The 22530-nt window shown below is 44.0% G+C and overlaps 1 protein-coding gene across 1 annotated transcript; it reads right to left on the bottom strand.

The window, feature by feature from the left end:
- Positions 1–177: 177 nt before the first annotated feature.
- LOC135545822 (adhesion G-protein coupled receptor G4-like) lies at positions 178–16576 on the bottom strand. Its single transcript, XM_064973735.1, has 28 exons — positions 16445–16576; positions 14953–15035; positions 14114–14740; positions 13711–13808; positions 13543–13601; positions 13138–13192; positions 12823–12863; positions 12575–12723; positions 10203–10715; positions 9969–10076; positions 9701–9792; positions 9527–9594; positions 9383–9419; positions 9103–9128; positions 8384–8526; positions 7944–8073; positions 6969–7075; positions 6569–6773; positions 6251–6416; positions 3956–4105; positions 3323–3442; positions 3077–3229; positions 2849–2970; positions 2141–2409; positions 1711–1816; positions 1310–1596; positions 1053–1154; positions 178–934 (listed from the first exon to the last, which is right to left on the bottom strand). The coding sequence occupies exons 2-28, from the start codon at positions 15026–15028 to the stop codon at positions 774–776; spliced, it is 4170 nt and encodes a 1389-aa protein (XP_064829807.1). The 5' UTR covers positions 15029–15035; positions 16445–16576; the 3' UTR covers positions 178–773.
- Between the last annotated feature and the right edge of the window lie 5954 nt (positions 16577–22530).

Raw genomic sequence — 22530 nt, 5'->3', positions numbered from 1 at the left:
TCAACCTTCAAGTCTTTTGGAGATGGCGGTAAACATAACGTGTTTCATTAAATGTCATGGATTGTTTCCTGTTAAAATGGCGAGAGACTGCCCAATGGAATGCCTACATTACGAGGCATTGAAAATATAGGGTTCTATGAAGTCAATAAAGGTTTTAAAGTGTCGTTGACTCTTTACACTTCAAGGTTTTCATTCCTCTTCTTTATTTGCAAAAGTTTTTAATTTAACATCATGAAAAGATAAACAGAAACACATTATGGAGAAGAGAAATGCAATTTACCAGATAGAATGCACAAGGTAACAACATATTGATCATTTACTACAACAATAGTTCACTTAGAATACACATCATTCATAGAGTTTGTGTCCTTTAATGCACAGAACAGGCTAACACTTAAACCTAGATTATGTTTGTCTCCTGAGGAAGTTGAGACTGCACTGCAGTGAGACATACGACAGTGCAATTCAGAATGGACTGAACTCAGGTGTCTGCTATTATGTCCTGAGCTCAAGCTTTTCCCATCGTTTCAGATGAAGGATGTTATAGCACATGTTGTGTAAAGTTCAGTGTCCCTGTCCTGTGAGCCATGCTAGGCCCCCTGGTGGAGCTAGGCTTGGCCCCCTGGTGGAGCAAGGCTAGGCCCCCTGGTGGAGCTAGTCTAGGCCCCCTGGTAGAGCTAGGCTCCCTGGTGGAGCTAGGCTGGTGGAGCCCCCTGGTGGAGCTAGGCTCCCTGGTGGAGCTAGACTAGGCCCCGTGGTGGAGCTACAGTAGACTAGGCCCCCTGTTGGTAGGGTGTGCCAGAGCTACAGCTGGCTGTAGTGGAGTCATCAGAGATCTTCCTAGAGGAGGTGTTGACAGACTTGACAGATGGAGAGCGGTGCACCAGCTGGTTCTGCTTGGTCTTGCTGCCCATCGTCATGGAGTGACTCCAATCTAAACCCAGGTCAAAGGTAAAAATGAAGCAACTTCAGGAACACTCTCTATGAACCATATTTACATTTACATTTGAGTCATTTAGCAGACAAACTGCTTGGAGGTCCATCGACTGTACCTGAGTAGTCATTGAGCCTGAATCGGCCACAGCACAGATGGATCCTCCACTGCTTCCTCACATTCTCTTTCATCAGGCAGTGGAAGACAAAGATAAAGAACCCTGAAACATAGACAGAGAGGAGATAATGGGGCTTCTCTCTTTCTTTCTATCTCTCTCTCTCTCTCTCTCTCTCTCTCTCTCTCTTTCTCTCTCTCTCTCTTCCTCTCTCTTCCATACCTTCTTGTACAATAGACACTATTATATTGGTCCCTTACCTTGCAGACTGTTGAGGACTGAGAAGAGGTAGAGCATAGGGACCCTGGCTGGTCCCCAGGTAAAGAAGGCTATTGGCCAGGTGAGACCCAATAGGAAGGTGAGACTGGCCACTGCTCTCAAATCATGCATGGCACAGCGCTTGTTTCCTGTTGCTGCAGGCTTATTGGTCTGCATGTGGCGGATTTGGACCAGAACCACAATGAACACGACCACGTTAAAAACAAGGACCAGCAGCACGAACGACACGACCGTGACGTAGAAGAAAACATTACTCTGCATCCAACAGCTGAGAAAGGGAGAGAGAGAGATGATTAATAACATGGATGTGATGAACTGCCACACACCCCTATCAATAACCTTTATCAGTAACACTGGTCAACTGACTGTGTAGCACACTCACAATGGCTCAGAGCCCTGTAGAGAGTCAAGGGAGGCCTCAGATAGAACATTGCCATAGGCATCCTTCTCTACGGCTAGGACCATGCTGACAATCACCAGAGGAATGCCTGTGTGGAGACAGAGAACTTTACCTCTTCATTCTATTCCCTCATCAAACATGGTCAGCTAATCCGTTAGATCAGGGCCTGTGTAAACGTTTCAAACACTGACTACAATACAAAAGCGTCTATAAGGAAAGTAAATCACTGTCATTTACCTTGAATTGATTGATCTTTTTTTATCGACTCAAGGCTCTCAACACATATTAGAATGTTATTCGGAGACAAGCAAATAAAAAAAGATAATTGGAGTCATACAATTCTTGCTCTAAAATATTTGACAATTCTTGCTCTAAAATACAAGTGTCCTTATTTTGCTTCAGACTAACTTACCCCAGCCGAGGGCGCAGAACTTGTGGATGTAGAGGGGGACATAGACGTTGAAGACCTTGACCAGAGCGAAGTACATGTGGATGGCCTCCAGGCCCATCCAGGTGAATGAGGCTAACAGGAAGTAGTGCAGCGTGGCTGCCGTGCTGATGCAGAGACCGTAGCTGCCGAAGGAGGACAGCCAGGAGTCCAGCAGGAAGACTAAGTTCAGGCCCAGCAGAGCCGCAGAAAGATTGATGAGGATCTTAGATGGGTAGTCGCTACGCAGCTTCCTATGACGGAGTGGAAGAGAGAGAGTGAGAGAGAGAGAGAGAGAGAGAGAGAGAGAGAGAGGGAGAGAGAGTGAGAGAGTGAGAGAGAGAGAGAGAGAGAGAGAGAGAGAGAATGAGAGAGTGAGAGAGAGAGAGAGAGAGAGAGAGAGAGAGAGAGAGAGAGAGAGAGAGAGAGAGTGAGAGAGAGAGAGAGAAAAAATAATAATATTGGGAGATGAATGGAAAGAGGGTGAGAATGAGAAGAATAGTGTGAATGGCAGATGAAGCACAGGAGGAAATAAGCCAATGACACAGAGAGAAAGGAGGAGAGATTGAGAATGTGATGTGAAAGGCTACAGAAAAGTAGAAAACAGTGTGTAGTAATATCACCAAATAGTCTGCCCTGCCTGTCCCATCCATGAATCTGCCTCCTTGACTATCTATCCAGATGCTGACTTACTCAAATACCACGTAGGTGAGCAGGCTGATGCCCAGGAAGATGGAGGACACACCACAGCCCAGGTAAGAGATGACCGTCAGGATCTCCTGGTCAGCCTCACCGATAGGAGTCCTGGACACATCCTGTAGGACACCACAGAGGCCAAAGGTCAATAGGAGCCTTATATCAGTTCAGATGCAGTGCACTAATGTCTTTTGTTTCCCTCAGTCGACGACCAAAGTGACTCACCAGGAGCACGCCGAAATGGGTCAGGTGGTAGCATTGGCAGGTGGTCTGATAAGCGGAGATACTTGGAAGTGTCTCACAGCCGTTGCTGTCCCATCCACCGCACCCATTGTTCTTCTGGAAGTCCCAGTACACACACACCACCTTGTCGTTTTTCTGTTGGGGAAGCAAAGGGTGCAGCTAGTCAGGCTCTAAAGCAGAAACATCACTATGTTCAGTGGTAAGATGAAGCTATTTTTCATTCCTCACCTCTTTAGGCTTGAGGTGACGAAGTGTCACCACCACGGGATCCCTGAGGTTGCTGACATTGCTGTTGTTGACACTGGCAGACACCACATAACTATTCAGCGTGCAGTTGGTTGCTGGGTCCTGTGAATGATCATAAAACTTTTAACACTGAACTACTGTACGTTTGCTGTAAGCTTCCCTTCAAAATAAGTAAACCATCCTTCCATAGCGTCCTGCAGTCAAGTGACCACATCGCCCTCTAGTGGCCTCATGGGTGGAACGTTATAAATATTGTTCATCATTTCCTAAATTACTTTTAAAAACTTGCTGTTTCTATGTCAAATGTTTAAAAATATATATATTTCAGTTTTCTGTGATATATATTAAGTGTAATATTGGGATGCAAACTCAAAATGTAATACATTTCAACTCTATATCTGACATGGTACAGGTGTCTTCTTTTTTTAAGCCATAACCTTGTGTGTGAGGTGTATAATTTTGTTTCGGAGTAGATTTGTTTAAGACTACCAAGAAACACTCTGTTTGACCCTGATTTAGCCCACTGAGGTAAAAGGTTATTCATAAATAATTAACCAAAAATCATGATGCACCTCATACGTTGTTAACGACATCAAGTCATTCTTAACCAGGTACCTTGAAAAGCTCTTGTATGCCATAGAAGTGGAACTGAACTCTCTTTTTTTTGTTTCCCTGGGGGAAGAAGTTGTGAAGGGACTGCGGAAGGGAGATGGATGCGACTGTGCCATCACAAGGCCGACTCAAGAACGTCTGGTTGACGTAGGTCTATAAAAGAAAGTGGTGTACCAATAATCAAAACGCATGTACAATGATTTATTCAAATGGCCATATATAACTACATTTCATCATGGAACAAAAGGTCATTGCACCACAATGAAAACAATGGACACATGCTGGAATAAACAATCTTCTTGTTTCTGTAAATCGTCATATTTTCATTACCATTTGCTGTGTCAGCACAGTTGAAATTAATGCTACAGATGTAGGATCTTAATTTGATCACCCTGTTGCAGGAGAGTTTTTCTGCAGTGCAGGAAATGTAAAACTTGGAATGTCCACATAAAAATTCACATTTGCTGTTATGCAGGATTATTTATCTTTTCCTTTCTCCATATAACATCTACATGTGTCATATAACATCTACATGTGTCACATAACATCTACATGTGTCATATAACATCTACATGTGTCGTATAACATCTACATGCGTCGTATAACATCTACATGTGTCACATAACATCTACATGTGTCATATAACATCTACATGTGTCGTATAACATCTACATGTGTCACATAACATCTACATGTGTCATATAACATCTACATGTGTCACATAACATCTACATGTGTCGTATAACATCTACATGTGCCGTATAACATCTACATGTGCCGTATAACATCTACATGTGTCGTATAACGTTATATAACATCTACATGTGTCACATAACATCTACATGTGTCATATAACATCTACATGTGTCATATAACATCTACATGTGTCACATAACATCTACATATGTCATATAACATCTACATGTGTCACATAACATCTACATGTGTCACATAACATCTACGTGTGTCACATAACATCTACGTGTGTCACATAACATCTACATGTGTCACATAACATCTACATGTGTCGTATAACATCTACATGTGTGTTGTATAACATCTACATGTGTCATATAACATCTACATGTGTCATATAACATCTACATGTGTCGTATAACATCTACATGTGTCACATAACATCTACATGTGTCGTATAACATCTACATGTGTTGTATAACATTTACGTGTGTCGTATAACATCTACATGTGTCGTATAACATCTACATGTGTCGTATAATATCTACATGTGTCATATAACATCTACATGTGTCACATAACATCTACATGTGTCACATAACATCTACATGTGTCACATAACATCTACATGTGTCACATAACATCTACATGTGTCACATAACATCTACATGTGTCGTATAACATCTACATGTGTTGTATAACATCTACATGTGTCGTATAATATCTACATGTGTCATATAACATCTACATGTGTCGTATTTCATCTACATGTGTCGTATAACATCTACATGTGTCGTATAACATCTACATGTGTCGTATAATATCTACATGTGTCGTATAACATCTACATGTGTTGTATAACATCTACATGTGTCGTATAACATCTACATGTGTCGTATAACATCTACATATGTCGTATAACATCTACATGTGTCGTATAACATCTACATGTGTCGTATAACATCTACATGTGTCACATAACATCTACATGTGTCGTATAACATCTACATGTGTCGTATAACATCTACATGTGTCGTATAACATCTACATATGTCGTATAACATCTACATGTGTCGTGTAATATCTACATGTGTCATATAACATCTACATGTGTCACTTAACATCTACATGTGTCACATAACATCTACATGTGTTGTATAACATCTACATGTGTCACATAACATCTACATGTGTCGTATAACATCTACATGTGTCGTATAATATCTACATGTGTCATATAACATCTACATGTGTCACATAACATCTACATGTGTCACATAACATCTACATGTGTCACATAACATCTACATGTGTCATATAACATCTACATGTGTCACACATTTCTCCGTTCCCTTAAGGACATGTCCTCATTTAAATGGAATAAAAACAGTCCAGTTAATTATGTCATTTATTTTTAGTAGGAAGGGCTCAGTATATCACAGGGAGCAATAAAGAACGGGACATTTATATGGACATATTGACAGGACAGGAAATTGGCTGCGCTACTGGACCATGGACACTGTATCTCTGAGTTGTGATACTCACTGCTAGTCAAATCCAGAAAGTGCTTGACCAGACAATAGGGTCATGTTACAATTTTACCTCTGGAACAAGGCCAGTCGAAAACGAGGAGACACCAAACGTGAGGCCCTGGAACTGCTCTGGATCTACGTTGATCATGGAGAGGGCCAGGGAAGTCACGGTCACATTTAGTGACTCCTCGGGGAAATCCATCTGGTCCCCAATGCTGTCTGTGATACCCAGAATTCTGTTGGGAACATGATGGAAAATGTCAGTGACAAATTTGTCATAAAGAACAGCAGAGGAGGAGGAAAATACACAGGTGACATCAGAAAATGAGGAAAAATTACACGAAATCTTGCAACCATATTCCCTCTCCCCATTGCCCCTTCCCCTTACTCATTGGCAACCGCTGACAGGTCAGAATTGGACACCAGGATGTCAGCGACGATGTTGACAATATCTCTGCCGAGCTGAGGGGTCACCGTGCTGACCCACAGAACCTCATCCAGCTTCTGGACCACGGTGGCCAGCTGGGAGTCACTCAGGTCCCCCTCGTCACCCAGGAGGTTCTTAATCATGTCCATCACATCTGCTGAGTTGTCTGGGAGGAAAAGACACAAAGTCCAATGTTATGTAGCACACTGCACTGTGGAATATTTTAATATAATACAACTGAAAAACACAGGGGAAGAGGCTAGGGAAGAACATGCATGCCATAGCTACAGTACAACATAACAAATGACGGTTATTTCACCAAAACCTAGTGACTGGTATTTAGACTGCACAAGGCACTTACTTGCTGTGACGGTGACTTTGTCCAGATCAGAGATGGTGATTACCGGCTTGCATGCCTTCAGGTTTGGCTTAGCCCATTGGGCTTTCTCAGTCACTCCATCTAACTCACTAAAGGGAAGAAGGGGGCCAGGAGAAAAAAGAGATGAAGGTGAAATGAGCAGAAGACGAGAGGACCAGTCTTGTCTTGTTCTGATCTGTTGTCAATAAACAATTTGTTACTATTTTGCATAATTGCACACTTCTTTTTACGATGATTTAAAAAAATATTTGGTGTATTGTCGTTTCAGGGAGAAGGGTGGACTACGGAGGCATCATGGGAAACGTAAGTCAAAGGGCTTTCTTTCAATTATAGGTAATGATTCTTTTCTTTCCCTTCAATGTTTACTTCCTGCAGACAACCTTCCCCTGGTAGGCTTAATAAACATTGGCATAATGTATCACTGCTAGCATAATACACGCTAGGACAATGTTTCACTCTGACACCAGAGGCGTTCCGTCCACCCAATTCAATTGAAGGAAATGGATTCTTGCACTGAGAGATCCACCAGTGTCACCTCTGTGACTGAGTGATTGTGTGCACATAGGTAAGAGCGTGTGTGACAGGGTTGCACTGTGTCTAGAAGACATTTGAAGGATCTCTTCGCTGAGCCGTCTCTATGGCAACGGGTGATTTTACCCATAGAAATATGATCTTGCCCTTTGACCGTAGTCACAGCTCTGGTATTGAACAGGTTAAAAGACATATTCTGAATCCTCAGAAAGACTTATAGCGCTAAGATGATTCAGCAAGAAACTGTTTGAATAAAGATAACAAGATCTACCATACCATGGAATATAATGCACATCATTTTACTTCACAGTATCTACTATATAAACCACCATTTATGGTACTCCCACCATCATCACTACAGCCATGAGATTTTCCGACCCCAATTAACAAGCATTATTGCAAATGTAACGTTAGCTGGGCCTTCACCATTTCCTGGAAGCCCTTGATCCAAGGTTCTTCTCACAGATCATAGTTATTGTCACCTGGACCTCTGTGATTGGCCATTTATACACGCCCCAGAAACTCTCATGGGTGTCCTTAGGACAGCTCCCAGGATCTGGAGAGGGGAAAATAGGTTAATAAGTCAGGCACGTTCCTTCCTCCTTTCTCTTTCTCCTCCTTTCTTTCTTTCTTTCTTTCTTTCTTTCTCTCTCTCTCTCTCTCTCTCTCTCTCTCTCTCTCTCTCTCTCTCTCTCTCTCTCTCTCTTTCTTTCTTTCTTTCTTTCTTCCATGCCTCCCTCTTGGAAGTATGATCTGAGAAAGTATGATTGGTGACAGTAGTTGGGTGGACACCATTCATTCACTCTAAAATAGATTGGAAAATCGAATACAGATGGAGGAATGGTCAAAGGTCAGCCATACTGTACCTATATGTGAAACGTGGACATCTCTGCGGTCAACCTGGATCTCTTCATCAACATGGTTCCCAGACAGAAGGTCAGTGATGAGTGTTTGAGTGGTCGTGACATTACGTGCATCAGCATCCTCAACCTGGAAGGTACATCTAAACCTACAGATAAAATGTGGGATGAAAACCCAAAACCAACCTGGTGACCAACCTGGGGCAGCAGGTAGCCTAGTGGTTAGAGCGTTGGGCCAGTAACTGAAATGTTGCTGGATTGAATCCTGAGCTGACAAGATTAACATCTGTTGTTCAGCCTCTGAACAAGGCAGTTAGCCCACTGTTCCCTGGTAGACTGTCATTGTAAATAAGAATTTGTTCTTAACTGACTTGCCTAGTTAAATAAAAGGTACATTTTAAAAAACAGATTCAGTTAAAAAAAATGGTTACTGAAATGTCAACAGCATACTAAAACAAGTTGGGGAAAACAAAACACAACATGTTGGCATCAATATCTATCAAGTCTACATAACAAAAGGGCAACTGCTGTTTTTTTTTTAAAGAATCTCTTACCTCTTTTATCATCTCTTACCTTTTTTATCATCTCTTACCTTTTTTATCATCTCTTTCCATTCTTATCATCTCTTACCTTTTTTATCATCTCTTTCCATTCTTATCATCTCTTAACTTTTTTATCATCTCTTTCCATTCTTATCATCTCTTACCTTTTTTATCATCTCTTACCTTTTCTCATGTCTCAGCTCAGCAGTCTAACAGAGAAGACACCACAATGAAATATGCACTATACATCTTACTTAACCAAAAACAATTCATGACTAGTGGGCAATAAATTGTTTACTCATATTGAAAGCCATAAACTTACAGTGTGGTAATAAAGATTATGCTCATTAATTTTCGCAATAGTATAACTGGTTCCTTACTGCTGCGATTATGATTAAATGTAGTTACACCCTAAATCAATTTCCAATGTTGATACAGTCATTTGTTTTTAAAACAGCCTCACCATCTCCAGTTCTTGAATCTTTTTATGATCATTGACTCTACAACAAAAACAGAAGGAACAAGCCCCCGTTAAAAAGCGCACCTCAGGGTCTTATTTATCTTATGCTATACAGCATGTCATAATGCAGTTAATGCCAGGACTTACTTATAAGTCGAGTTTAAAATATTGATGTTTAATACGTTCATCTTGACTTTCCCAAGGTTTCTCTGAACCTGTAACCCAGACAAAAAGACGCTGTGACGACCGTTAGGCTGAAGAGAATGTTGTTGTACGTTTATCATCCTCCAGTGCCGATGCTGTTGTTGTTGTGTTTCTTACCCACTTCTGAATGATCTCCCCTGGGTCGTTGCCAGTTACAGTCGTTGTCATATTCAGTTTCATATTAACTCTGTAGAAGGTGGATGCAATGCCTAATAACAGCATAACAGTGGAAATTGTTGTACATTTGAACAGCCTTCATCTCTCAACCTAGGTCTTACACCTATGGAAAATAAACTTATTTTAGAGCCACTGATATTTTTATATGAAAATGAAGCTTATTTGTAGCGTAAGCAGACAGGTAATCAAATGTGTCATATTGGCTGACCAGGTTTTGTTGAGTTGAAGTCTAAAGATTCTCTGGTTGTAGACAGGCCAGTGGGATTTGCAGGCACTCCAATGGATGGTTGGTGTGTCTCTGAAGGAGAGCCAGGGTCTACAGACAAGAAAGGAACCAGCTTCTTTAGAATAGAGATTGGTGAAAATGGAATGGAAGCCAATTTCAGGTCCTCCTTAGTGCATAGCAGTCCAGCATTTCTATTTGATGAAAGAACTGTGTCACCTGATGCAGTAGTGCTGGTTGGTGAGCAGGTAGTAGTTCTGGTTGGTGAGCCAGTAGTAGTTCTGGTTGGTGAGCCAGCAGTGGTGCTGGTTGGTGAGCCAGCTGTGGTGCTGGTTGGTGAGCCAGCAGTGGTGCTGGTTGGTGAGCCAGCAGTGGTTCTGGTTGGTGAGCCAGCAGTGGTGCTGGTTGGTGAGCCAGCTGTGGTTCTGGTTGGTGAGCCAGCAGAAATTCTGGTTGGTAAGCCAGCAGTGGTGCTGGTTGGTGAGCCAGCAGTGGTTCTGGTTGGTGAGCCAGCAGTGGTGCTGGTTGGTGAGCCAGTAGTAGTTCTGGTTGGTGGGCCAGCAGTGGTTCTGGTTGGTAAGCCAGCAGTGGTTCTGGTTGGTGAGCCAGCAGTGGTGCTGGTTGGTGAGCCAGTAGTAGTTCTGGTTGGTGAGCCAGCAGTGGTGCTGGTTGGTGAGCCAGCAGTGGTGTTGGTGTCAGTGGGAGGATAAGCTGTTGCATTGGGGAAAGCCCCTGTGAGGAATGAGCAAGATATTACACAACAGGGTGCATAACAGTGTGCGAAAATATGAATGTGCAATCCATTTGAATCCATGTGCATGTGTGGGCATGCTATTTGTAGGTGTATATGTGAATATGTACAGTACCAGTAAAAGGTTTGGACACACCTACTCATTCAAGGGTTTTTCTTTATTTTTTACTATTTTCTACATTGTAGAATAACAGTGAATACATCAAAACTATGACATAACACATATGGAATCATGCCGTAACCAAAAAAGTGTTAAACAAATCAAAATATATGCTATATTTGAGATTTTTCAAAGTAGCCACCCTTTGCCTTGATGACAGCTTTGCACACTCTTGCTCTTTCTCTCAACAAGCTTCATGAAGTAGGCACCTGGAATGCATTTCAATTAATAGGTGTGCATTGTTAAGTTAATTTGTGGAATTTCTTTCCTTCTTCATGAGCCAATCAGTTGTGTTGTTACAAGTTAGGGGTGGTTTACAGAAGATAGCCCTATTTGGTAAAAGACCAAGTCCATATTGTGGCAAGAACAGCTCAAATAAGCAAAGAGAAACGACAGTCCATCGTTACTTTAAGACATGAAGGTCAGTCAATATGGAACATTTCAAGAACTTTGAAAGTTTCTTCAAGTGCAGTTGCAAAAACCATCAAGAGCTATGATGAAACTGGCTCTCATAAGGACCGCCACAGGAAAGGAAGACCCAGAGTTACCTCTGCTGCAGAGGATACGTTCATTAGAGTTACCAGCCTCAGAAATTCCAGCCCATAGAAATACTTCAGAGAGTTCAAGTAACAGGCACATCTCAGCATCAACTGTTCAGAGGAGACTGCTTGAATTAGGGCTTCATGGTTGAATTGCTGAAAATAAACCACTACTAAAGGACACCAATAAGCAGCAGAGACTTGCTTGGGCCAAGAGGCATGAACAATGGACATTAGACCGGTGGAAATCTGTCTTTTGGACTGATGAGTCCAAATTTGAGATTTTTGGTTCCAACCGCCATGTCTTTGTGAGATGCAGAGTAGGTGAACGGATGATCTCCGCATGTGTGGTTCCCACCGTGAAGCATGGAGGAGGAGGTGTGATGGAGCGGGGCTGCTTTGCTGGTGACACTGTCTGTGATTTATTTAGAACAAGTCACACTTAACCTGCATGGCTATCACAGCATTCTGAAGCGATACGACATCCCATCTAGTTTGCGTTTAGTGGGACTATAATTTGTTTTTCAACAGGACAATGACCCAACACACCTCCAGGCTGTGTAGGGGCTATTTGACCAAGACGGAGAGTGATGGTGTGCTGTATCAGATGACCTGGCCTCCACAATCACCCAACCTCAACTCAATTGAGATGGTTTGAGATGAGTTGGACTGCAGAGTGAAGGGAAAGCAGCCAACAATTGCTCAGCATATGTGGGAACTGCTTCAAGACTGTTGGAAAAGCATTCCAGGTGAAGCTGGTTGAGAGAATGCCAAGAGTGTGCAAAGCTGTCATCATCATGGCAAAGGGTGGCTACTTTGAAGAATCTCAAATCTCAAATATATTTTCAACACTTTTTTGGTTACTACATGATTCCATATGTGTTTTTCATAGTTTTGATGTCTTCACTATTATTCTATATGCATAAAATATAAAATATTAAAAATAAACAAAAACTCTTGTACAGCTAGGTGTGTCCAAACTTTTGACTGGTACTGTATGTGTCTGTGTGTGTGTGTGTGTGTGTGTGTGTGTGTGTGTGTGTGTGTGTGTGTGTGTGTGTGTGTGTGTGTGTGTGTGTGTGTGTGTGTGTGTGTGTGTGTGTGTGTGTGTGTGTGTGTGTGTGTGTGTGTGTGTACCCACCTATGGGGCGTACACTGAGGCTGCTGGGGTCTGCAATAAGGGTGACTTGGCCAGAGGTGAAGGCTAGACTCAGCTTTCCAAAGATATCATTCTGGGCCGCTCCAACATCAGTCTCAGGACTAACACTCAAATAGACCAAACAGCTGACACTATGGAGAGAGACACTACAGTGAAGCAATAAAACATCAGACTAGAAACTATAATGTCCATTATGCATCCTCATGCATCCTTATGCATTCTCCTCATACCACTTATCAGAAGTTGAGATGAACTCCATTTTTCTTGATTCCTGGAAACAAACACATATTTATGATTTTAGTTCTAACTTGTAAGGTCTCTTAATTACAATTCTCCCACTTGTTCATGAGTTTACCTTTCCCCTCGTCTGTGACCTGACAAAAGGGTTTACGATGAAAGCCTGTCTGCCAGTTTCCTGCCTGTCCTGTTGAATAACAACGTTATCTGGAGCCCTTCACTGCTGTCCCTATCAGCACGGTGCTTCTCTGAGGATATTGCAATCCTCGTTATGGAAAATCAAATTGAGGCACTGGATAGTGACGTACCTGAGCTTTCTCTGTGTTTCGCACACTAGGATTATAGCCCACTTGACAGATCTGGCTGTGTGGGAACACAGAAACACTAGAGATTAGGCTAAGGGGCATGTGTCCACGCAGTGTTCATTTCAATGTTCTAGGTTGCTTCAACACACACACATACACACATCATCATATTCACACAAGATGTTGAAAGTCTAGACAGTTTTGTTATTTATGTTGGTTTCTCATATAGATATGGCTTCGCTATAGTACACGCACATACAAGCACCCACAAACATACACGCACACTTGCACACACGTACGCATATACGCATGCACACACACACACATATAAAAACACCCTCCCCATTCAAGCAATGCTGTACATTATATTCCAATGGACAATTCCGTTCAATTGACACATGAAACTACCTTGGAGATGACACAAAGATGTCACGCACAGAAATGTTCCCAGGAAATATGGTCCCCAGCTGATGGAAAATGACAAAAGAGACAAATAGGGTTCATATTCAACTGGGATTGAATATCATGGCACCTTCACGTAATGGAAAAAGCAATCCTTTATCACATTCTTCTTACCCATTTGCGTATGATGTCCTCTGGGGAATTGAAAGGCTTGTCAAGAGGGTGCCATTGTGCTATGACGGCCTTCATTTCAATTTTGAACATTGACCATGCTAAGAAAGGTGACCGAGACGATCCAAACGGAGAAGACAGGGCATTAACCAGATATTCCATTATAGACATCACATACAGATGTTCCCTCACATTACCTACAGATGTTCCCTTACACATTATATCAAAAGGATGAAATCTCCCTACTTACTCAAAGAATACATATTTGGTCACAATCATTTTTTCCACTTCACTGTACATTTGTTCAGTGGGGCCCTTTGAATAGAATAGAATGGTGCCCAGGGCTGCCTTTCTCAATAGGACTCAAAATAGAATACAGTGGAAGACAATAAGTATGGAAGCTAACCACACTGGAGGCTAGTGTCATCTTCAGGTAGGCAGCTCTGGTAGTCCCAGTCACGGGTGTCCCAGCTCACCACGTTCCCATCGGCACAGCTATGGGCCCTCACCTCCTCAGCCGTCTGCTCCCACCCCCACATCCTGAACAGGCTTATGTCCCCCAGGAAGTTCTTCCCGTCCTCAAACTCCATCACCCCATCTACTATGTTATGGGACACCCCCAGGGTCAGGGTGCCATTGTGGGACAGTTGCCGGGACAGGCTGGCATTAACGTGGGCGTCCAAGCGACTGCTCCCATTGATGTAGAGTCTGAGCCTGTTGGAGTTGCTGGACCAGGTGAGGCAGACGTTTTGCCAATGTTCCAGGGGCAGGTCCTCTGGTACCAACCACTCCTGCCCAAACAGCCATGCCACCAGGAGCCCTCCCCGGCCTGCAAGCCCCAGCTCTACCTGCCTGTTGCCAGGCACCTTGTACACAAAGCCGGTCCACTCAGGCGTCGCGATCTTCCGGCACAGGTGCACACACACACTGAGCTCTTCCAGGAGGGGCATTACACACTCCTTACCCAGCTGCCACATACATGGACGGCCCAAGAACACCGCCTTCTTACCCCACAGGCTGGGGCTCTGGGAGCCTGGCACAAACACAGAACCAACGTCACACACTGACATTGGACATTTTGGGGACAATTGGACAAAACGTCCTCTAGTGGAGTTCAGTCTTCAGCCATAATGCATTCTATTGACACTACTTTTACACTAGCAAGTATACAATTGCTTCATAATCACTTCATTAAATATTTGTATGTGACCAATACAATTTGATTTGATTTATTTATGGCCATACCGGAATATGGAAGACAGGTGGTTGCCAGTACCCAGAAAAACACGGTTATGAAACAGGGCCTCCTGGCAGAATCCATCACCAGTCTAAAACAAAAGAGGAATATCTCTCCATGTAAATATCATGTCAGAAAAGGGGAACAATGAAGTATATCTGCAAAATAGAACCGTTATCAGACAAGAGTACAATATGCAGTACCAGTCAAAAGTTTGGACACACCTACTCATTCAAGGGTTTTCCTTTATTTTACTATTTTCTACATTGTAGAATAATTGTGAATACATCAAAACTATTAAATGGAATCATGTAGTAACCAAATAAGTGTTAAACACATCAAAATATATTTTATATTTTTCAATGTAGCCACCCTTTGCCTTGATAACAGCTTTGCACACTCTTGGTGTTCTCTCAACCAGCTTCACCTGGAACGCTTTTCCAACAGTCTTGAAGGAGTTCCCACATATGCTGAGCACTTGTCGGCTGCTTTTCCTTCACTCTATGGTCTAACTCATCCAAACCATCTCAATTGGGTTGAGGTTGGGTAATTGGAGTGGCCAGGTCATCAAATAGCCCTTTCGTCCTCCATGCTTCACGGTGGGAACCACAAATGCAGAGATCATCCATTCACCTACTCTGTGTCTCTCAAAGACATGGCGGTTGGAACCAAAATCTGAAAGTTGGACTCATCAGACCAAAAGATAGATTTCCACCGGTCTAATGTCCATTGGTCGTTTTTTTTTGGCCCAAGCAAGACTCTTCTTCTTATTGGTGTCCTTGAATAGTGGTTTCTTTGCAGCAATTCGACCATGAAGTGTCTGTTACTTGAACTCTGTGAAGCATTTATTTCAGCTGCAATCTGAGGTGCCGTTAACTTTAATTAACGTATCCTCTGCAGCAGAGGTAACTCTGGGTCTTCCTTTCCTGTGGTGGTCCTCATGAGAACCAGTTCCATCATAGCACTTGATGTTTTTTGCGACTGCACTTGAAGAAACTTTCAAAGTTCTTGAAATTTTCCATATTGACTGACCTTCATGTCTTTATTCATTTTTTTTATTAACCCCTCCACCACCCCCCCTCCTCGGAGGACAAATATCTTTGATTTTTTTTTTACATCTTTTTTGCAACATATATATTGCTTATTTGAGATGTTCTTGCCATACTATGGACTTGGTATTTTACCAAATAGGGTTATCTTCTGTATACCACCCTTACCTTGTGATTGGTTCAAATGAATTAAGAAGAAAAGAAATTCCACAAATGTACTTTTAACGAGGCACACCTGTTAATTGCAATGCATACCAGGTGACTATCTTTTTTGGTTACTACATGATTCCTTTTGTGTTATTTCACAGTTTTGATGTCTTCACTATTAATCTACAATGTAGAAAAATGGTAAATGGTAAAAATTGTTGAAAAAAATTAAGAAAAACCCTGGAATGAGTAGGTGTGTCCAAACTTGACTGGTACTGTACATGCAAACAAAACTATGACTTACCTGTGTCATCCCCCAGTCCAAAAAGCAATGTCCTTCGCCAGATAAAACAAGCAAATTAGAATTGAATAAACTGTCTCTTACATGTCTATAACACAAAATGGATGGTTAAGAGAAAAGGTTGACCTCCTGGGATAATAGTCTTTGTTGAATGAGGGAGACTACAATGTCTTCCTCTTTAAGAAGACCTCCACGCCCTCTCCTTTTGTATCCTGGCTTACTTATTAATCAGACACAGAGCAATAAACATAACTAAGGCAACAGAGGGCAGATTGACCATGATATCTACAACTTTAGTTCTTCAAATATCGAAATAGGTATATACAAATTCTACCCAATTTTGAATTCTACTAAATGTATATGAAAGGCTTTGGGTGAATGGTTTTGGATGATTTACTTGGTCCTGTCACTATATTCTGACTATAACACATGTTCCTGTTGATTGGTATGGAGCTAACAGACAGACAGGTCCAGAGAATCAGTAAAGAGTGTTGGGAAACTGACTGATGCCTTGACATCTTACACAATGTGTGTTTCTAATCCTGGGTGCTGATTGGTTAAAACCGCATTCCAGACCGTGTCTATTCCACAAGTTACCACCTGCTAAACCTATGACCTTAAAATGCCTATTTACTCTGTTCCATCTGACTGCGCAATCCACTGTCTCATCAACTCAGCCAGGCAATTTATATACTAGATCTACATTGTAAAAAGCCTCTAGACATTATCTACCATTTCTTTTAGATTAGCATTTGGTTGTCAACAGCGGAGATTTGTAATAACCTTGCTCTCTGTATCGCTGAAATTTGCAGCATTGCTTCAGTATTGAAATTTGATCTCCGCTAGCATGTCGTGGTACACACCTTCCATGTCCGTCATTATTCTCCATAGAACGCAAAGCCTCTTGTTGATCATCCCTTATGTAATGTACAGAACGTCTGCTTTTATCCCTTACTTATCTAGTCACTTTGCCCTACTATAACTAAATACAGTGCCTTCGGAAAGTATTCAGACCCCTTGACTTTTTCCACATTTTGTTACGTTACAGCCTTTTTCTAAAATGGATGAAATAAAAACAAATCTTCAGCAATCTACACACACAAAAACTGTTTTTTAGAAATGTTTGCAAATGTATCAAAAATACCTTATTTCAACAAGTATTCAGTCCCTTTGCTATGAGACTCAAAATCAAAGTCAGGTGCATCCTGTTTCCATTGATCATCCTTGAGATGTTTCTACAACTTGATCGGAGTCCATCTGTGGTAAATTCAATTGATTGGACATGATTTGGAATGGCCCACACCTGTCTATATAAAGGTCCCACAGTTGACAGTGCATGTCAGAGCAAAAACTAAACCATGAGGTTGAAGGAACTGTCCGTAGAGCTTCGAGATAGGATTGTGTCGAGGCACAGATTTGGGGAAGGGTACCAAAATATTTCTGCAGCATTGAAGGTCCCCTCGAACACAGAGGCCTCCATCATTCTTAAATGGAAGAAGTTTGGAATCACCAAGACTCTAACTAGAGCTGGCTGCCCGGCCAAACTGAGTATTTGGGGGAGAAGTACCTTGGTTAGGGAGATGACCAAGAACCCGATGGTCACTGTGACAGAGCTCCAGAGGTTCTCTGTGGAGATGGGAGAACCTTTCAGACGGACAACCATCTCAGCAGCACTCCACCAATCAGGCCTTTATGGTAGAGTGGCCAGACGGAAGCCACTCCTCAGTAAAAGGCACATCACAGCCTGCTTAGTGTTTACCAAAAGGCACCTAAAGGACTCTCAGACCATAAGAACAAGATTCTCTGGTCTGATGAAACCTGAATGCCAAGCCTTACGTGTGGAGGAAACCTGGCACCATCCCTACGGTGAAGCATGGTGGTGGCAGAATCATGCTGTGGGGATGTTTTTCAGTGGCAGGGACTGGGAGACTAGTCAATATCGAGGCATGGGTGAACGGAGCAAATTACAGAGCGATCCTTGATGGAAACCTGCTCCAGAGCTCTCAGGACCTCAGACTGGGGAGAAGGTTCACCTTCCAACAGGACAACAATCCTAACACAGGATTAAAATTTTATTTGTCACATGCTGTTACGTTCGTTGAATGGAGGAGACCAAGGTGCAGCGTGATGTGAATACATTCTTCTTATTTAATGAAACGAAGAACACTTAAACTTACAAAACAACAAAACAAACATGAAGCTATATATGATAAATGCAGACACAGGCAACTAACCCACAGAGAACCTAAGGAATATGGCTGCCTAAATATGGTTCCCAACCAGAGACAACGATAAACAGCTGCCTAATTGAGAACCGATCTAGGCAACCATAGACATACATAACACCTACACTAGAAACACCCCCATAACCATACAAAACCCCTAGACAAGACAAAAACACATAAATCACCCTTGTCACACCCTGACCTAACCAAAATAATAAAGAAAACAAAGAATACTAAGGTCAGGGCGTGACAGTACCCCCCCCCCCCCCAAAAGGTGAGGAAACCCGGCCACGCAAATAGGCCTATATGGGAGGGTCTGAGTGGGCATAACTCCGCGGTGGCGGTTCTGGTGAGGGACGTGGACCCCGCTCCACTTCTGACTCGGCCCACTTACGTGATGTCTCTGGAGCGGGAACCCTCACCGCCGACCCCGGACTAGAGGACGCCACTGGACTGATGTTCGAGTCTGGAGTGAGTGGCGCCTCTGGACTGGAGGGAGACTCTGGCGGATCCGGACTGGAGGGAGGCTCTGGCGGATCCGGACTGGAGTGAGACTCTGGTGGTACCGGACTGGAGGGAGACTCTGGCGGTACCGGACTGTGACCCGTTGTGGTAAGTTCCGGACTGTGACCCGTCGTGGTAGGTTCCGGACTGCGGCCCGTGGTAGGTTCCGGTCTGCGGCCCGTCGTAGGAGGTTCCGGACTGCGGCCCGTCGTAGGAGGTTCCGGTCTGCGGCCCGTCGTAGGAGGTTCCGGTCTGCGGCCCCTGCGGCCCATCGTAGGAGTTTCCGGTCTGCGGCCCGACTGGACTGGGTACTGTTGCCGGACGCTCTGGACTGGGTACTGTCGTCGGATGCTCTGGACTGGCGAGGCGCACTGTAGGCCTGGTGCGTGGTGCCGGCACTGGTGGTACCGGGCTGGGGACATGCATGTCATGGCGAGTGCGGGGAGGAGGAACAGGGCGTAATGGACTGCCGAGGCGCACTATAGGCCTGGTGCGTGGTGCCGGTACTGGTGGTACCGGGCTGGGGACATGCACCTCAGAGTGAGTGCGAGGAGCAGGAATCAGGGAGTACTGGACCCTGGAGACGCACTGGAGGCCTGGTGCCGGCACTGGTGGTACCGGGATGAGGACACGCACCTCAGGATGAGTGCGGGGTGGAGGAACAGGGCGTACATGGTTCTGAAGGCATACTGGAGTTATGGAGTGTAGAGCTGACACAACCCGTCCTGGCTGGATGTTTATACTCACCCTTCAAATGCAGGGCGCTGGCACAGGACGCACTGGGCTGTGCAGACTCACAGTGCGCAAAGCCGGCGCAGGATATCCTGGTCCAAGGAGGTATCCTGGTGACCAGGAGCACTGAGCCGGCACCCTCCTTCCTGGCTGGATGCCCATTCTAGCCCGGCCAATGCGATGAGCTGAAATAGAGCGCACTGGGCTAGAAATGCGCACTGGAGACACCGTGCCACCGCATAACACAGTGCCTGACCAGTAACACGCTCCCCACGGTAAGCACGAGGAGTTGGCTTAGGTCTCCTACCTGACTCAGCCAGTCTCCTCGTGTGCCTCCCCCCCAAAATCTTGGGGCTGCCTCTCGGGCTTCCGTGCTAGCCGTGTACCCTTATATCGTCGCCGTTCCTCCTGTGCTAACTCCAACTGCCTCCATGGTAGGTGATCCTCTCCTGCCAGTATCTCCTCCCACGTCCAGGATCCGTTAGCGTCCATTATTTCGTCCCAGGTCCATCTTTCCACCAAGCGCTGTTCCTCCCTTTCACGCTGCTTGGTCTTTGTTTGGTGGGTTATTCTGTCACGTTCATTGAATGGAGGAGACCAAGGTTGCAGCGTGATGTCTGTCTGTCTGTCTGTCTGTTAACCTGTCCCTGCCTCTACACCTGTGCTTACAGACACAGTAACTCTATGTGTTACATCTGTCTGTCTGTCTGTCTGTTAACCTGTCCCTGCCTCTACACCTGTGCTTACAGACACAGTAACTCTATTTGTTACGTCTGTCATCTGTCTGTCTGTCTGTCTGTCTGTCTGTCTGTCTGTTAACCTGTCCCTGCCTCTACACCTGTGCTTACAGACACAGTAACTCTATGTGTTACATCTGTCTGTCTGTCTGTCTGTCTGTCTGTTAACCTGTCCCTGCCTCTACACCTGTGCTTACAGACACAGTAACTCTATGTGTTACATCTGTCTGTCTGTCTGTCTGTCTGTCTGTTAACCTGTCCCTGCCTCTACACCTGTGCTTACAGACACAGTAACTCTATGTGTTACATCTGTCTGTCTGTCTGTCTGTCTGTTAACCTGTCCCTGCCTGTCCCTGCCTCTACACCTGTGCTTACAGACACAGTAACTCTATGTGTTACATCTGTCTGTCTGTCTGTAAACTCTACCTGTGTTAACTCTGTCTGTTACATCTGTCTGTCTGTCTGTCTGTTAACCTGTCCCTGCCTCTACACCTGTGCTTACAGACACAGTAACTCTATGTGTTACATCTGTCTGTCTGTCTGTCTGTTAACCTGTCCCTGCCTCTACACCTGTGCTTACAGACACAGTCTCTGTCTGTCTGTCTGTCTGTCTGTCTGTCTGTCTGTCTGTCTGTCTGTTAACCTGTCCCTGCCTCTACACCTGTGCTTACAGACACAGTAACTCTATGTGTTACATCTGTCTGTCTGTCTGTCTGTCCCTGCCTCTGTCCCTGACACTAACTCTATTTGTTACATCTGTCTGTCTGTCTGTTAACCTGTCCCTGCCTCTACATCTGTGCTTACAGACACAGTAACTCTATGTGTTACATCTGTCTGTCTGTCTGTCTGTCTGTCTGTCTGTCTGTCTGTCTGTCTGTCTGTCTGTCTGTCTGTCTGTTAACCTGTCCCTGCCTCTACACCTGTGCTTACAGACACAGTAACTCTATGTGTTACATCTGTCTGTCTGTCTGTCTGTTAACCTGTCCCTGCCTCTACACCTGTGCTTACAGACACAGTAACTCTATGTGTTACATCTGTCTGTCTGTCTGTCTGTTAACCTGTCCCTGCCTCTACACCTGTGCTTACAGACACAGTAACTCTATGTGTTACATCTGTCTGTCTGTCTGTCTGTTAACCTGTCCCTGCCTCTACACCTGTGCTTACAGACACAGTAACTCTATGTGTTACATCTGTCTGTCTGTCTGTCTGTCTGTTAACCTGTCCCTGCCTCTACACCTGTGCTTACAGACACAGTAACTCTATTTGTTACATCTGTCTGTCTGTCTGTCTGTCTGTCTGTTAACCTGTCCTGCCTCTACACCTGTGCTTACAGACACAGTAACTCTATGTGTTACATCTGTCTGTCTGTCTGTCTGTCTGTCTGTCTACTGTCTGTTAACCTGTCCCTGCTCTACACCTGTGCTTACAGACACAGTAACTCTATTTGTTACATCTGTCTGTCTGTCTGTCTGTCTGTTAACCTGTCCCTGCCTCTACACCTGTGCTTACAGACACAGTAACAGTCTGTCTGTCTGTCTGTCTGTCTGTCTGTCTGTTAACCTGTCCCTGTACACCTGTTGTCATCTGTCTGTCTGTCTGTCTGTTAACCTGTCCCTGCCTCTACACCTGTGCTTACAGACACAGTAACTCTATGTGTTACATCTGTTGTCTGTCTGTCTGTCTGTCTGTCTGTCTGTCTGTCTGTCTGTCTGTCTGTCTGTCTGTCTGTTAACCTGTCCCTGCCTCTACACCTGTGCTTACAGACACAGTAACTCTATTTGTTACATCTGTCTGTCTGTCTGTCTGTCTGTCTGTTAACCTGTCCCTGCCTCTACACCTGTGCTTACTGTCTGTCTGTCTGTCTGTCTGTTAACCTGTCCCTGCCTCAGTA

This window comes from Oncorhynchus masou, chromosome 9 (genome assembly GCF_036934945.1).
Source record: "Oncorhynchus masou masou isolate Uvic2021 chromosome 9, UVic_Omas_1.1, whole genome shotgun sequence".
Lineage (NCBI taxonomy): Eukaryota > Metazoa > Chordata > Actinopteri > Salmoniformes > Salmonidae > Oncorhynchus > Oncorhynchus masou.
This window is presented reverse-complemented; position numbering and strand designations above follow the sequence as displayed.

Bases quoted from the DNA above. Each gene is read 5' to 3' on its own strand.
- LOC135545822 (XM_064973735.1), bottom strand. From the start codon at position 15,028: ATGGATTCTGCCAGGAGGCCCTGTTTCATAACCGTGTTTTTCTGGGTA. The intron at 12,864-13,137 runs GTACGTCACTAT...GTTTGTTTCCAG, and splicing joins GAAACACAGAGAAAGCTCAG to GAATCAAGAAAAATGGAGTT. The intron at 4,106-6,250 runs GTAAAATTGTAA...TTTCTTTTATAG, and splicing joins CGACTGGCCTTGTTCCAGAG to ACCTACGTCAACCAGACGTT.